This window comes from Pan troglodytes, chromosome 11 (assembly GCF_028858775.2).
Source record: "Pan troglodytes isolate AG18354 chromosome 11, NHGRI_mPanTro3-v2.0_pri, whole genome shotgun sequence".
NCBI lineage: Eukaryota > Metazoa > Chordata > Mammalia > Primates > Hominidae > Pan > Pan troglodytes.
In genome coordinates this window covers 46,152,645-46,169,622 of record NC_072409.2, presented here as the reverse complement: position 1 = coordinate 46,169,622, position 16,978 = coordinate 46,152,645, and the positions used below count along the sequence as shown (strand labels likewise).

Sequence of the window (16,978 nt, the reverse complement as noted above, 5' to 3'; positions counted from 1 at the left end):
TCTATTTATATAACATTGTGGAAACGACAAAATTACAGAGATGGAGAAAAAACCAGTGGTTGCCAGGGATTGGGGATGACAGTGGGAAGGCAGGAGGGGAAGGCAATGCAGGAAGGGAGCCTTTGATGTTGAATTCATTCAGTAACCTGACTGTGCTGCTGGATACAGGACCCTACACACGATAGCTGTATACAGGTAAATGCGTATAAGCAAATAAGTATATGTAAAACTAGAGAAATCTGAATACGATTAGTGGGCTATATCAATATCCTGGTTGTGATATATACTGTAGTTTTGCAAAATGTGACCACTGGGGGAAACTGGGCAAAGAATTTAAGGGATCTCTATTATTTTTCACAATTGCATGCAAATCTACAATGATCTCAATACAATTTCCCCCTTTTTTTTTTGAGATGGAGCCTCACTCTATTACCCAGGCTGGAGTGCAGTGGCATGATCTTGGCTCACTCCAACCTCTGCCTCCCAGGTTCAAGCGATTCTTGTGCCTCAGCCTCCCAGGTAGCTGGGGTTACAGGTGTGTGCCACTGCACCCACTAATTTTGTATTTTTAGTAGAGACGGGGGTTTTATCAAGTTGGCCAGGCTGGTCTCCAACTCCTGACCTCAGGAGATCCGCCCACCATGGCCTCCCAAATGGCTGGGATTACAAGCATGAGCCATAGCACCCAGCCCTCAATAAAATTTTCAATTAAAAAAAAAAAAAAAAAAAGTAGTACACATACTACAGAGGCAGACTGCCTGGGTTCAAAATTTGCATTTACCACTCATTTGCTGTGTGTCCTCTGGCAAGTCACTTTTTCCTGTCCCTCAGATTCCTCAAAGGTCACAAAGGGATTATAGGACCCATCTCAAATGGTTCTGGGGATTAAATGAGTTAAAATGTGAAAATGCACACAGTGGGGCCTGGCAAAAAATAAGGATGCACAAAATGTAAGGTGACATCCTCTTCCTCTTCACACAGCATATAAAGTAGGATTTCTGTGTGGGTACCCAGCACAAATTCTATTTTAAAATATTTCATTTTAAAATTTTCATTTATGTTTATTTTTATTCTTAATGACTAGAGGTAATAAAGTAAAGGAAAAATGAGACTTCCTTATAATAGCAAAAAGTGGGAAATAATGCCCATTGGGAGGAAGTTTCAGATGAGGGGAAGAATGGGATCTGGTGGCAGAGTACCTCGGTCAAGCCTAGTGTGGCTGTCACTAGCTTTGATCCTGGGCACCTGTGGTCTCTAGAACCCACAGCTTCCTCATGTGTTAAAAAAAGGACAACAAAATCTACATGAAAGGACTGATGTACAGATTAAATAAGATCTATAAGCAAAAGTATTTCATAAAGTGCTAAGTTTAGTAAATGCTATTTTATTACTAGTAATATCACTAGTAGCATTATGTTACTAGCAGTAGCACAATCTGAAAGTCCTCCCCTTCCTCCTCCTCCATCAGGCTTAGCTGTCACACACTCCTTCTTGAGAAACAGTGGAGACAAAGCTCCACCTGTCACTAAAACAAAGTTGACCGCTCTCACGCACTCCTTCTTAAGAAACAGTGGAGACAAAGTTCCACCCGTCACTACAACAAAGTTGACCTACCTTGCCAGGATGAGCCCATTCACAATTACGTTCTTGAAAGGCGGTTGTCCAAAGAGGGCTGTGGCCAGCACCAGCAGGGTATAAAACCTGAAAAAAAACCCCAAACAGTTCAATAAAAATAGAAGTGAAGTCCAAGCATAAGAAAGAAACTGTATTTATTCATTGAATTTCTATTTTTGATAAGTCACACTTCTTGATAATCACTTAAAGCAATGATTCTTAATCCTGGTTACTGGAGACCAATCAAATTACTGTCTAAGATTTGAAAGAAGCATTGAAATAAACGTCTGGAGTGATTTACTGACCATTTCTCTGTTACCAGAGCTCCCAGGAAGTCTGTGTGGAGAGCCACATGGCAGCACTGGGTGGCCTCTCAGGACCACCCAGAAGCACCTAGCTGAAGATGAAGGATGGGTTTTGAATTTGGCACAAGATCATATGGAAAAGACAATTTGATGACAAAAGATGCAAAATGCACTCTCACCCAAAAGTGATAAGGCAGACTAGAAAATGCTTTTATTCTGTAAAATGTTATGTACCTCATTTATGTGCTAGCTAGCTTGTTTCCCAAATGAACTCATATCCCTGACCACTGTCCCGGGGGTGATGCTTTCCTGCCTCTCTGACCTAGTCCTGCACTCTGAGAACATCAAGGGACATGAGCTGAGGAGACCAGACCCCATAGTTAACATAAACACTGATCCAGATATCCCTCCCACTTCTAAAGGAGAGTTGGGAGGAGCCCTGGTGCCCAGGAGAGGTAGCCCAGGCCTCAGGAATGGAGAAGGAGGCAGGCAGCAAGGACACGGGATCCACATGAGGACTGCTACCAGCTAACAGACTTTGCTACTCCTCAAAGGAACAAGCTCATTGGTAAGGCATCTACCCCTTTCTAAAAACAGAATTTGTGCTGGGTAGCTGTTCCTATAGATAAAAATGACTGGAATCTGAAGACAGCACATTCCTAAACATGAAGACTTGAATTCAGTGATTACCCAAAGCTGTCAAAGAGAGAAAATGACACCAAGAATTCCTTAAACACACCCCTGCAGAAACATTACTGTGAATGTATAATTAAAACCCGGGCTGGGCGCAATGGCTCACGCCTGTAATCCCAGCACTTTGGGAGGCTGAGACGGGTGGGTCACTTGAGGTCAGGAGTTCGAGACCAGCCTGGCCAACATGGTGAAACCCAGTCTCTACTAAAACTACAAAAATTAGCTGGGCATGGTGGTGCATGCCTGTAGACCCAGCTACTTGGGAGGGTGAGGCAGAAGAATTGCTTGAACCCAGGAGGCGAAGGGTGCAGTGAGCCGAGATCACACCACTGCACTCCAGCCTGGGCAGCAGAGTGCAAGATTCTGTCTCAAAAAAAAGGAAATAAAGCCTGGGCCAGCAAAGCCAATCCATGGAAAGAAAGTAATTCACCTTCTTCCAATTAAGGAACTGTTTTACATAAGGCACCAGATAAAAATCAATGCCCAAATCCTCTCTCATATGTATATTTTTTAAAAATCTGGATTTTTTTTAGAATGTTGATTTATAAGGCTAGCCTCAATATCTGAGCACATTGCCAACTATCCCTCAAATTTCTAGCACCCAAACTACTGTCTTTTATGCAAATACTCAAACATTTGAGTAAATGATCTGATGTAAGCTAAGAACACATAACTTTTTTTATCATTTTAACATCCAGTGTAACACATATATTCCAAAATGCCAGTGAGATCATTCAAATTGTAAAACTACAGCCCTATTGTAGTGGGAGAGTCCTACTCAAAAGGCACTTTAATGTCCGTGCTTGGTGGTGGCGGGGAGAGGGCAGGAATGTAGCCTGTCTTATTTGCCACAATCTCTCCATCACCCAGTAGATAAATGGCAGTGACTTAGTAAAATACTCCCTAAATAAAATAAAATCAATAAAACACGTGATGAAAGAACAAGGAGGCATACCATCCTCTGGTTTGGTCGATGCCCTCGGCAATGAAATCTGCAGGAAAAGCATCCTCAAACTCCCTCTTGTTTTCAAACGGGTAATGAACCTGAGCATAGGGCATGCTGCCACTCTCAAACCAACAGTCAAACACTTCAGAGATGCGGTGCAAGGATCCCTTCCCACAGCGTGAAGGAATGGTCAGGTGGTCAACACTAACAAACAGAAAAGTAGTCATTTCTATTAACTGTAAGCATAACAGAACTTGCAGTTTAATTGCTAATAGGAAACACAAAACCCTGACAAGATATTATACACATTTGCAAACAGAAATATCAGCAATTCTCAAAGGCTTTCAGAGAGCACCATGAATCCTCCATCTGAAAGGTTATGCACCATTCGCCTCACATTTCACAAGGACAGAGGCCACAATACTGCAATATGACATGAGTCATCAGCAAAGTAATTCAGCAAGCTAGTCACTTCCACGTGTGGCTCTGTAATCTGCTAGAGACCAGGTCTTAATAGGAGAATCGTAAAACTGAAGTGAATCGAACATTTAGAAACTGACCTCTCTCTGTGGAGATCTGAGATCTTTGCTCCTGACAGTTCTTCAAGTTCCGCCACTGACCCAACGCATACCACCTGTCAAAAACAAAGTTCAATAGCAGGAGCTCCTTAGAGCCAAACAGAGCATACTGAGTTAATTTATATAGCATGCATGTTTACTTTGAGAGACTGATGATTTTCTTTTTCCTTTTTTTTTGAGATAGGGTCTCACTACCATTGCCCAGGCTGGAGTGCAGTGGCGCAATCACAGCTCACTGCAGCCTCAGCTTCCTGGGCTCAGGTGATCCTCTCACCTAAGCCTCCCAAGTACCTGGGGCTACAGGCAGGCGCCACCTCACCCAGCTAATTTTTTGTATTTTTAGTAAAGACAGGGTTTCGCCATGCTGCCCAGGCTGGTCTCAAACTCTTGGACTCGAGCTATCAGCCAGCCTCAGCCTCCCAAAGTGCTGCGATTACAGGCGTGAGCCACCCAGCCTGAGACTGATGATTTAAAGGTACATTAACACACCAATCTGGGCCGAAGGATAGTATTCGCTAATGTGGCTTCTCTCTCATGAAAGACACAGCCTACTCTTAGTCTCTGAAGAGGCCAGGGTTGACACTGCTCCTCTGTTTCCACCCCAGTATCAGAGGGAGTCCCTACCTAGAGAGAATCTTAAACATTCATAGCCATACTCTCAATGGATATTAAGGGTTTATTATGTGCAAATTGTCAAAGTAACTGGCATAAGTGAAACATCTTAGATTATTTCTCTAAGGCATTTTAGTTTCCTCCTGGCACCTGAATCTGGCTCATTAATCTAGAATCTTCCCAAGAAAAAGCTAGAGCTAAATTATAGTCATACAGTGCTTAATGGTGGGAATACATTCTGAGAAATGCATTGTTAGGGTGATTTCCTTAGGCAAACATCACAGACCTAGATGGGATGGCCTAAAACACAGCTAGGCTATATGGTGGAGCCTATTACTTCTAAGCTACAAACCTGTACAGCATGTGGCTGTGCTGAATTCTGCAGGCAACTGTAACACAATGGTAAATGCTCTAGTTTTCATATGGTTTGTCCCCAGCAAACCTCAAGTTGAAATTTAATCCCCAGTGTGGCAGTATTGACAGATGGAGCCCGATGGGAGGCGTCTGGGTTACAGGGTGGATCCCTCGTGAACAGACCAATGCTCTCCTTCTGCAGTGAGTTAGTTCTCTATTAGCTCCTGTGAGAGCTGACTGTTGAAAAGAGCCTGCCCCCACCCCACCGCCCGTTTCTTCTTTTGCCATGTGATTTCTGCATACTCTGGCTCCTGTCCAGCCTTCCATCATAAGTGGATGTAGCCTGAGGTCCTCCCCAGATGCAGATGTCTAGTCTTCAACTTTCCAGTCATCCAGAATCATAAGCCAAATAAACTACTTTTCTTTATAAATTATCCAGCCTCAGGTATTCCTTTGTAGCTACACTAAACAGACTAAAACAGGAAGTATTTGAGTTTCTAAACATTACAAAACACAGAAAAGGCACAGTAACCATATGGTATCATAATCTTGTGGGACCACTGTCGTATATGCGGTCTGTCATTGACTGAATGACATTATATGGTGCATGACTATATTATGCTTGGACCCGATTAAAGCAATCAGACAAAGCCACAGGATGCTAGGATTATATCCAGGTAAAGAGCTGAGAGATGGGGCTAGCTGGGGCACTCAGAATGGAGGGATCATCTGACAAGGGCCACACCAGTAGGAACTGCTGTGCGTTCTCACCCAGGGAGCTTCTGATCCTAGTGAACACTGCCGGCCTCTTTCTCTGCCCTTCCTGTTCAGTCCTGAAAAGTCTTCTGATTCAGCTACTTCACTGTTGCCTTTCAGGTCCCTATGGGAGATTCACCAAGGTCCCCAGGGTGCTGCTGCTCGTCACTGCAACAGTGCTGTCAGCTTTGGACAGAAGGCCAAACACACAGATCTATCTGTATAGTAAGTCCTCGCCTAATGTCATTGAGAGGTCCCAGTAGCTGGAACTAAGTGGCGTGCACCACCATGCCTGTCTAATTTAACAAACATTTTTGTAGAGATGGAACCTCATTATGTTGCCTAGGCTGGTCTCAAATATCTGGTCTCAAGCGATCCTCCTGCCTTGGCCTCCCTAAGTGCTGCGATTACATGTGGGAGCCATCACACCCAGCCTAAAGTCAGTTATCAAGAACCTCTGTATGACATTAAGTGAGGACATAGTATATCCACATACATCTATATATCTACACATATCCTCTTATTCATTTGATTTTAGAAGTTAAAGGTCTGTAATGCTTTGGTAAATTTCTTTTCAAGTTTTCTTTTTTCATCATCTATAAAGTCAGTTTAACCATAAGCTAATAGTATACCTTAATGTAGGGGGAAGAAAAGACATCGGGGAAACACACAAAAAAAACATTTAAAGTGTGTATTTCCCTGAGAAAACTGTATCCTTTTATTTTTACAGAGGAAAGTTTCATAAATTGTATTTAATTCAAGGAAAAAAAGTTAAAAACCCCAGAAACAGATTATCTTATGTCATGATTCTAGAAAGGAATAAAGAGGAAAAAAGATGAAATAAGAAAGGGGCAAAGAAAAAAACACCCTATTCTTTTAAACCACATTCAGATTTCATGAACAAAATGCTTTAGCAAAAATCAACACAAGGAAATACTGCCCCGCCTCACCTCCTCAAAGTCATCGCTGACCCACAGTGGGATGGGGGTGCCCCAGTATCTGTTTCTGGAAATTGTCCAGTCACGTGCATCTTTCAGCCAATTTCCAAATCGTTTTTCTCGTACCAACTCTGGGACCCTGCAATAAACAGATCACATAACCAATCACATAAAAATATGGAAAAATTCAACATGTAAATAATACCCACAGGAGCCTTTGTATAACGCTTTGTGGACCAAACACTCTGGAAACGTGGCGCTCACTGCAAAGAGAATGTCTTCTAAATGGACAGCATAGCACACACAACAGTTTATGCTGCCATCAATGACCTACATCCAATAGATTACCCCACAGCACACAGGCCTCCCATGTCCTCCTCTTCAACTGGAGTACAGCTGCCACATACCTCTAACCAGTCACCTTAGCTTTAGCCAGCCTCATCCCATACAACTCTAGTCTTCACATTATCCTCACCATAGCAGTTTTTCTGAACTCATTAAGCAAAGGCCAACAGGCCAGGGGATTGGTAGCTGCTCTAGCAGCCCTCTCTATAGTCACCTCTCTGGTCATCCTTGGTCTTGAATTTCAGGCTCTGGCAATGAGGCAAGTTCCCTAGAATCCTTCTCACTTAACTGGCTTTGCCCATGCCTGCCCTCTGACACGCAGCCTGCCTGCCCTCTGACACGCAGCTTCTCTCCCCTCTGCATCCATCCTCTTGCATCCCTCCCACTCCCAGTACTCTTTATTCCTTGAGGTTCAGCTTTGCAGAAATCCTTTTCAAGCACAAGGCTGAGTCAGGGTAGGCTACCAGACCTCCCCTTCTTCTCTTGGGCACTGCAGTTACTGCCCTGTACTTCAAAGATCAGTTTATATGCCTGCACCCCCTCGAGGCTATCTTACTAATATTCTATATCTAGTATCTTACACATTAGGGGAACTAATTAGCTTACTAGCTCTAAAAATGAAAAGCTGTCTTTTGAGAAATCAGGACCACTCTGCTAAGAAATATTAGAAAGCTACAGTTTATAACTATTTCCTTTGCTGCCCTGAGATTCTCCCCATTCTCCTAAACTCAAATACAGTTTTCTAGAGTCTAGTTGGGTCCTTGTGAGAAGTAAGAGTGGTGATTACTTTTCAAACTTGTAGTGAAAAACATTCATCTGAAATACACAGGTTCAAGCCTTGTTTCATTTTGTACCCAGAGGCTGAAATGATACTTCTTGGGCTATCACCTGCAGGACACATATCAGCTGTGGAAAGCAAAGGCTTCTGTGCTTGGAGCTTATCCATACAGCCAAGCACAGGGTACATCATCCACTGCAGGACCGACAAGAGTAAGTACAAATGGCTTTTGCAGGTATATCTGAAAATAATGTTTACTCTGAAAATGACTATTATTGAAGGCTAGCAAACTCTGGCAGTACAGCCATATTTTTCCAAGGTCATTTCATTCCATAAATCGAATAAATGGTGGTTTATCATTTCCAATGAGTTTAAAAAGAAAAATACTCCCTTACATACTTTATCACAAGAAGGATGTTACTTCTGTTCTGTAACATTATTTGAATTATTTTGTGCTCCTAAACACACAGAAGAAAAGATAGCTATTACAATACCCAATAAAAGATGGGTTATTAAAATTACAACTTGGGGGAAGTGTAAACCATACTTACTAACCACATGACAAAAGACACTATGAAGAAACACATCTTACTGCTCACCAGTAGCACAGGTCATTGTTCCTTAGGAGCTGGTCCACCATGTTCTCCACTCGCACAAACCAGCTGGGCACTGCTTTGTAAATTAGAGGAGTGTCTGATCTGGGGAAGCAGAAACACACACATAGCTGCTCAGGCTGAGACTAGTAGGCACTACGGTAAGACTGACTTTTCATGTCTTATTGACAGCATCATCACTTACTTGGCCTTCTGCTAATATTCCTTTTTATTATAGATAAAAACATCTAAGACTTCAAAATTGGTCATATCTTTCCACAATAGTAAGAAAGGCGAAAACTAATACAAGAACAAGAGTAGAAAAAAATAGTTCTGCTAGTGACAATTATCTAAGAAACAATGTCAACTTCAACTTCAACACAGAAGAGGCAATGTGGAAACCAAACACGATGCAACTGAACATTTCATTTTCACCCATACTTTTACAGCATGGTCTTATATTAAAGGTTAAAATCATATTAAATTTTTCAATAAACTCTATTACAAAATTTTAGAGATGCTTCTCATCCTAAAAAAAATGTGGCCACAATACAAAACAGATTTGTACAGGTCTATTTTTCTCTCACAGTTCCTTAGGAAAGCAACATTTTTAGCCATTCATAAAACTCTCCTAGACCAGGCGCTGTGGCTCATGCCTGTAATCTCAGCACTTTGGGAGGACAAGGTGGGAGGATTATTTGAGCCCAGTAGTTTGAGACCAGCCTGGACAACATGGCGAAACCTCATTTCTATAAGAAATGCAAAAATGAGCCGGGTGTGATGGCACCACCTACATAGTTCCAGCTACTCCAGAAGCTAAGGTGGGAGGATTGCTTAAGCCGGGGAGGCGGAGGGTGCAGTGAGCTGTGATTGCACCACTGCATTCCAGCCTGGGCGTCAGAGTGAGACCCTATCCCAAAACAACAACAACAAAAAACCAAAAAACCCAACTCTCCTAAAAATGAAGTAAGAAGGTGGCTTCCCAAACCAACTCTAAAGGATACAAGTGAGATGAGCACCACAAATAAGATGGAATGGGCACATATAGTAAGTGTAAGCACAGACTGGAAGCTCTAGCTACAACACAGTCTTTGTTTCTTCTGACCTCCAGCAAAAAGGGTAGCTGTGAGTGAAGGTGGTGGCAACCAGAAGTCGGCCTTGTTCCTTCAAAGTCCTGATGATACTTTTGTCAGCATCCTATTAAAAAAAATTAAAATTTAGCCATTAAAACATACTATAATACTTAGGAACAATATATTACTAGAATCTGATACCTTGTTATGAATAAAAGGGACAAATAACAAATATTATTTATTATTTTTAGTCACTAACTTTAAGTAATTTTCAAGTACATTCCACAACATTTAAAGTCATAAAGTTTTTCGATCTGAAATGACAACCCCAAGGTCACAAAGGTGCTTCAGGAGGCATGCACTGGAGTTTTTCTGATCTTTCTCCATGAAATTTCAGCATGCACCCTCTAAAGATATGAGACCCTCTGAACGTAACTGATAACATCTGTCTTTACGGATTTCATGCGATGACAAAACCAAATAAAAACAGCTTCCTAGAAGAATTACAATACAATTATAAATGATGATAGAGACTAATCAGAAGTAACAGACACCCTTCTATGCTATATGGATTACAGACCTTCACGTACTGTCCTGCGAAATCTGTCACCTCCGTTGTGAAGCAGCCTGAAGCATCCACAGGGCAAACGGGGAGTGAGTCTTTCCGAATAATGTTAAAGTCCATACAGACCCGATAGTCCTCCTGAGAAAAGGCAAAAGAGAGGGAAGAATAAAACAGTCTATGTATGGGTGTGAGCATGAGGTAATAATAGATTCCCAAGATAATTGTTCTATATTGTAACATATACATGTCATCAACTTTGTCCTGTAAACTGAAGGTAACTCAAGACCATTCGGAGAATCAGACCCTCACAGTTGGACAGGGGTTAGGTCACCCAGTCTAGTCTTCTCAAATATTATTTCCCAGACCTCCATATGTAGCAGAGTATCCACTAAATGAGAAGACAGATGACATACATCAATTTTTTAAGTGAAAGGAATTAAGAAAGTAAAGCAATAAAGAATGGCTACTCCATAAGCAGAGCAGCCACACAGGAATGTTTTAAAACTAAATCAAATTTGATTTATAACTGCAGCACACACATCTGAAAAACCAAAAATTTCCTATTTTACAGATAGGAAAGTCGAGGTACCAAGAAGTAACTCAGCTATGAAGCAGCAATGCTAGGATTCAAAACCAAACAGCCTGGCTCCAGAGTCTATAGTCTTCATCACTGTGTTATGATGCCTAAATATAAAATTAAAGAGATTGCCTTATGTTGGTGAAACCACACTCTGGGTTGACTCCAAGACAAGCTGGAAAGCTGACATGCTTCCACCTGGATCTGTGTTCACCTCTCCCTGTGCTGAGGCTGACTGGTGTGGTGTCATGTGGGTAGACAGGAAAAGCCCCTAAGTGCAGCAATTTGAACCACTGAGTGTGGAGCAAGTAACTTTACCCAGTGCATTAAGCTAAGAGCAGCATTCCTGAATGCATCCAGAACCAGTGATGTTCAACAGGATGACGCACAAGTGCACAGACTCTGCGGAGATCAAACACTACCCTTGCCTGGTGAAGACAAGTGCAACGGAAGGCCTCTCAGAAAATGTTTACCAAGGCTGGGTGCAGTGGCTCACGGCTGTAACCCCAGCACTTTGGGAGGCCAAGGCGGTCAGATCACCTGAGGTCAGAAGTTTGAGACCAGCCTGGCCAACATGGTGAAACCCTGTCTCTACTAAATTTACAAAAAATAAGCCAGGCATGGTGGCAGGTGTCTATAATCCCAGCTACTTGGCAGGCTGAGGCAGGAGAATCGCTTGAACCTGGGAGGCAGAGGTTGCCGTGAGCCAAGATTGCACCATTGCACTACAGCCTGGGCAACAGAGGGAGACTCTGTCTCAAACAAACAGACAAAAAAAAATTTACCAAATAGTGTTAAAGGCTATAGTTTAAAGAATGAATCTTCTATAACATTAACATGCACAGCATTGAGAATAGATATATGAGATATAACTCTAGAGTTAATGACAAACACCCACATTTAAAAAAGAAAACCTCAGGAGGCTGAGGCAGGAGAATCGCTTGAACCCAGGAGACGGAGATTGCAGTGAGCCGAGATCCTGCCACTGCACTCCAGCCTGGGTGACAGAGTGAGACTCCCATCTCAAAAAAAAAAAAAAAAAAAAAAAACCCTACACTACAATTCAAAACCAAGAAGTTACCTTTTTATTATCTACTAACAGTGGGGTAACCATACCAGTTAATTGACCCTAAAATGATTATGAACAATATTTGACTAGTTCCTAAAACTCTTAAGTAGTATTATCAAGAATGCTTCCTTCCATCAAAATGGACCAGGTATTAGGTGATTATTAAGGAATTGCTGACTTTATTGGATATTTATACTGAAAATAAAAGTCCTTATCAGTCAGAGATGCAGCTAGAATTACTTAGACACAAAAGACATGAGGATGAGGATTTGCTTTTAAATCCTCCAGCCAAAATAAAAAAGTGTGCTACTGTACAGAGGAAGAAAATGAGAGATTGCCAAAACATTGAGAGTTAATGCAGCTGGATGATGTGAAAAAAAGAATGTATTATCATATTTTCTTCTGTGTACGTTTCAAGATTTCCATAATAAAAATTCAAGTGATGGTTACACTAAACGCCCAGATTTTACTACTATACAACATATCAATGTAAAAAAATTGCACCCGTACCCTCTACATCTATAAAAGTAAAAAATCCCAGAGATTAAGCATGAAAGCAAAATGGCAGATGAGGGCAGACTACTGCCACTGCCTTTTAGAACAAAGTCACATTTCCAATCCCTCTCACTGACAAAACGATCAAGCCTAGAGGAATGTGTATGTAGGTGCTACACCGTGCTACACCATGCTACAGAGGAGGCAAAAGAAGTCCAGATAGGCCAGGCAACTTACCCAGGAACTGCCCGTTAGTGGCAGTGCCATAATTTAAGGTGAGAGGTGGTTTACTGTAAAGCATGTGCCTTTATGTTATTCTGTTTTTATTCATACACAAATTACATAAAAAGGAATGTGTTTTTAGAAAAATTATTCTAGTCAAAATATAAAATTAACTGTAGAGTACTGTTTTGAGGGGAGAGGTCAGATTCCCCCTTCTGAACATTTAATTAAGAACACAGCAGAGGTGATGGGAATGGTCTGTATCTTGGTGGCTGAGGCACCTGCACGTCTCTAGATACCTGTCAAAACTCACGGAACTACACACCAAAAAGAGTTTACTGGATTTGGCCCACTCTTTCCAGAAATCAGCTTAGGATGAAAGGGAATTGCAGATGCAAATTTTACAAGCCATCTTGCAGGCAGTGAGCCAGAAAAGAGGCCAACCTGGTAACCCAACATGATGAGACACAGGACTCCGCATCTATGAAAAGTGGCTACCGACATACTCAAATACATTTGCCAGACTTATGCTACTCACAGCACCGAAGTAAGGAGCTTGGTGGACAACCCCTGTGCCTTCTTCTTCCTTCACATAGTTGTCAACAAGCACAGTGAAAGCGCCATTCTCTTTACACTGGAAAGAAAGGACAGCAGGCTTCAGGGATGAAACATTACTGTGTTACAACGTTAACTTTGTAACAGTTTTTCCTAAGAACCTGAAAATGCTTTTAATGGGTAAAATTATTTTCAGAAATAGAAAAGAAAGAATAATGCAGGCTGGGAAGAAACATGCTAATTCAATACATTTTTCCCATAAATAAAAAGTTACCACTTATAAACGAAATAATTATCTGGAGAATGGCAGATAAAAATTTCTAATTTCCTTGGTTACAAATGTGTTTTTCATTAGTTCTCCCTCCCCCAGCTTTTTGTCCCTATGCAGTTTAGGATACAGTCTCAGAAAGCATGCTCCCTAAATTGTTCACTTCCTGGTACATTTTCAATCACTGCATATGTTTTGCTTCTCTTTCTCCTTTCGACTCAGCTCAAGTTATTCAGTCATAAAGGCAAATCTTGAAAGGAACAGGTGGGAGCCACGAGTAGTAAGTTCTACTTACAGGTACTCCACCACCTTAATACTCAGGGGAAATGTGTTCAATTTCATTTTCTTTGCAACAGCAATATCATCATGTTAATACATATAATGCTAACAGACCTACTCTACTTTCATCTTTTTACATTTCTTTCCACAAACCCTTGTTTCTGCCAAACTGGCCCTTTGATGTCCTTCCTTTTTGCATTGGTAAAAAGTATTTTCACAAGTGATTTTCACATTTAACTCCTATAATTCTGTGAACAAGCTATTAGTAGTCCCATGTCTTAAAAATATTCTGGCTGTATTTGCATTTCACAGATGAGCAAACTCAGAACAAAGATTAAACTTAGTCTTATCCAAATCACACAACCAGCAATGATGAAGCCAGGACATGGAACAGGTCTTCTGGTTGCAAATACAATGTTATTCTCAATTACATCACAGCACTCGGTTTCTTTGGAACTTAAAACTAAACTTGAAAAATAACCATAAAATTTTAATTGTTGTAACCTAAATCACCTTGAAACATTTTAGAAGTTATAGTATGATAGGTGCTAAAACTTTGATAGTTTAAACAGAAAGACAGAATACATGGGTCCTTAGAATTACATGTATACTTAGTTACATGTTCTATACTTAGAAGCAGTATAGACAAAGTCACTGCATCTTGTCTCTCAGGGTCTACTTTGGGCCTACCCAGGCCATGGCTGGGCTGCTTCCACCCAGGTCAGTAGATACCAACCACCAGGAGCAGCAGCGCTGCTCCACAGGCAGTGTCCGCTGACTCAGCTTCCCTCGATATTTCACAACAGGTATATTTCAGTGAACATCAGATGATTCCGTCCTGGGTCAAACGATTTATAGTACTTGCCTAAAGTCACCGAAGGTTTCAGGTAGTTTAAGAAGCTTGTTTAATGAGTAGGTGTTATTCAACTTAATACGTACCAAGTGCATATTCCAGACAGACCTCTACTTAACCTAAAGTTCCTGTCTAGTGTATCCATGTGCATTCTTTCAGTGGGTTGAGTTTTTGGGTTCTCAATAGGTTTTGTGATTCAGAAAGGTGAAGAGTCACTGATCCAGTGGAAGAGATTTCAGATAATAAAAAAAATACAACATAAAACAAAGTATGTTAAGCTATATGACAGGAGAATGGAATGAAGTAATGACATTTTTCCAAGGGAGAAACCAAAGATGCATTTCAGAAAACTTTCAAAGGACATCTGAGTTCAGACTTGAAGGGTGAGTTAACTCAGCAGATATCAACATAAGAAAAAAATAAAGACTTTTAAGACAGTAGGAAAACTTAATTAAAGAAAGGCAGGGAAGCAGGAAAGGGAAGAGCCAGTTTGACTGAATAAAGGATATGTCTAAAGTAATGTGGGAGGATGTGGTCAAGAAGCAGCTCTGCCGCATACCGACTGGGGAGGGCACGTCCTAAATGCTGGTAAATAACTAACGCCTGTAGGGAGGAATGGGATGAGGGCAGAACATATGGAAATCCACTGGGCAGCAACGTGGGAGGAGGAAGAAGGCTATTACGTAGGCAACGAGAAATGTGGGAAAACACTCAAGAGGCACAAAAGTGAAAAGGCAGGTAACAGACACACCATGGATAGGGCCCAAACCACAGAGGTCTCCTTAATCAACCAGACTCTTCCCCACACGGAACAGAAACAACTGAGGGTTCAGCGAACATTTTTTTCTGGGATGGGACGTAAGTGATATGTCCAGTTGATTATTATTTCCACATAACCATAAGGCCAGGTCTGCTCATTATCTCATTTCAAGACCTTTAAATAAGGACGGAGAAATTCCTCTTTGACATTATTCTTTCAGTGAGAGAGTGTGGGAGTGGGGACAACAGGGTTTGCAACTGTAGCTGTGGATTCTCCACTGTCAGAAAATAAAACCTTATTAAAACAACTTTATGACTCTGAAGAAACTAAGGTGCTAAATGTATGAGCTCTGTCGTGGTGCCTAGATTTAAAACACCTGCCTCACTAACCTCCTTGAAATAAAATTGTGTTTACCTTTCCACATGATGTTTTACTGTGATTACTATCTTAACTTTGTCAAAACAAACAAACAAACAAACAAAAACCTCAATAAATACCCTGGGTGATATGTAGACTACATGCAATAAAAATATACACCTAAAAATCCAATCAAATGTAAAATGATTCCTCATACAATTTGAGAAAAATATTCAAATAAAAAAATCCCAGCTTGGCCAGGCACGGTGGCTCACAAGGTCAGGAGTTCAAAACCAGCCTGGCCAAGATGGTGAAACCCCATCTCTACTAAAGAGTACAAAAATTACAGCATGCCTGTAATCCCAGCTGCTCGGGAGGCTGAGGCAGGAGAATTGCTTGAACCTGGGAGGCAGAGGTTGCAGTCAGCCAAGATCGCGCTATTGCACGATATTTGCACTCCATCTCAAAAACAACAACAACAAAAAATCCCAGCCAGGTGCAGTGGCTCATGCTTGCAATCCCAGGAGTTCAAGACCAGCCTGGGCAGCATAGCGAGATTCTGTCTCTACAAAAAACTAAAAACTTAGCCCAGTGTGGTGCTGTGTGCCAGTAGTCCCAGCTACTCGGGACGGGGCAGGGGAATCACTTGAGCCCAAGAGGTCGAGGTTGCAGTGAGCTGTGATTGTGCCACTGCACTGCAGCCTGGGGGACAGAGGAAACCCTGTTTTTAAAAAAAAAAAAAAAAAAAAATCCTCTAAGACAAGAAAGCTACACAAACAATTTAATTTTGTTGGCACTAAAGCAGACTTTCTGGATTCAGGTACACTCATAAAAGTAATGTCAATTCCACTTCTCACAACACCCCAGCTATCAAATAATCAGATTGTGGAGAGCGCCCACAGTAGCGGTCCCTAAGCTTACCTTCAGGAAATAGTCAAACAGGGGCCTGTACTTCTTGCCTTTAAGATAGGCACCAGGAAATCTAGAAAAGGAGAAAGGCAAACTCACAATTAGATTAAAATCAAATATGAGGCTGCAGCCACATCAAGCTACCACTCCCCTCTGGTTTACTGGCTTCTTAGCCCTAGCCATTCATGCTGTAATGTGTGACTGCAAAGTACTTAGTATAGTATTAGTACTTAAAACTAAATTTGAATAATGCAAGCTTTTGGATAACAAAGTTTATTTCTTTTTAAAACTAAAGACACACATACAGACACATGCACACAAACACAGAGCAACTATTTGAATATTCACCTTTCAAGGATCTCATAGTCACTCTCCAATTTATAGAGGGCTGACAATCTGGCTTCCATTAAAATGAGTAATCGTCCTCTGGCAACATCTACGAGAAAAAGGAAAAACGTGGACTTGGGTTATATTCTGAACTTGG

At 41.4% G+C, this 16,978-nt stretch overlaps 1 protein-coding gene across 6 annotated transcripts in view; it reads right to left on the bottom strand.

The window, feature by feature from the left end:
- Positions 1-16,978, bottom strand: part of IARS1 (isoleucyl-tRNA synthetase 1) — an 83,558-nt gene that overhangs the window by 51,132 nt on the left and 15,448 nt on the right. For all 6 annotated transcript variants that reach the window (XR_010148925.1, XR_010148926.1, XM_024345740.3 and 3 more), the window contains 10 exons: positions 16,843-16,930; positions 16,507-16,567; positions 13,052-13,147; positions 10,166-10,288; positions 9,618-9,709; positions 8,519-8,617; positions 6,809-6,935; positions 4,119-4,192; positions 3,568-3,762; positions 1,615-1,701 (listed from right to left, as the gene is read on the bottom strand). Coding sequence is in view for 4 of the 6 variants with exons in the window: in XM_024345740.3 (XP_024201508.1) it covers positions 1,615-1,701; positions 3,568-3,762; positions 4,119-4,192; positions 6,809-6,935; positions 8,519-8,617; positions 9,618-9,709; positions 10,166-10,288; positions 13,052-13,147; positions 16,507-16,567; positions 16,843-16,930 (1,042 nt within the window). In the remaining 2 variants the exon portion in view is untranslated. The remainder of the gene's footprint in view (positions 1-1,614; positions 1,702-3,567; positions 3,763-4,118; positions 4,193-6,808; positions 6,936-8,518; positions 8,618-9,617; positions 9,710-10,165; positions 10,289-13,051; positions 13,148-16,506; positions 16,568-16,842; positions 16,931-16,978) is intronic.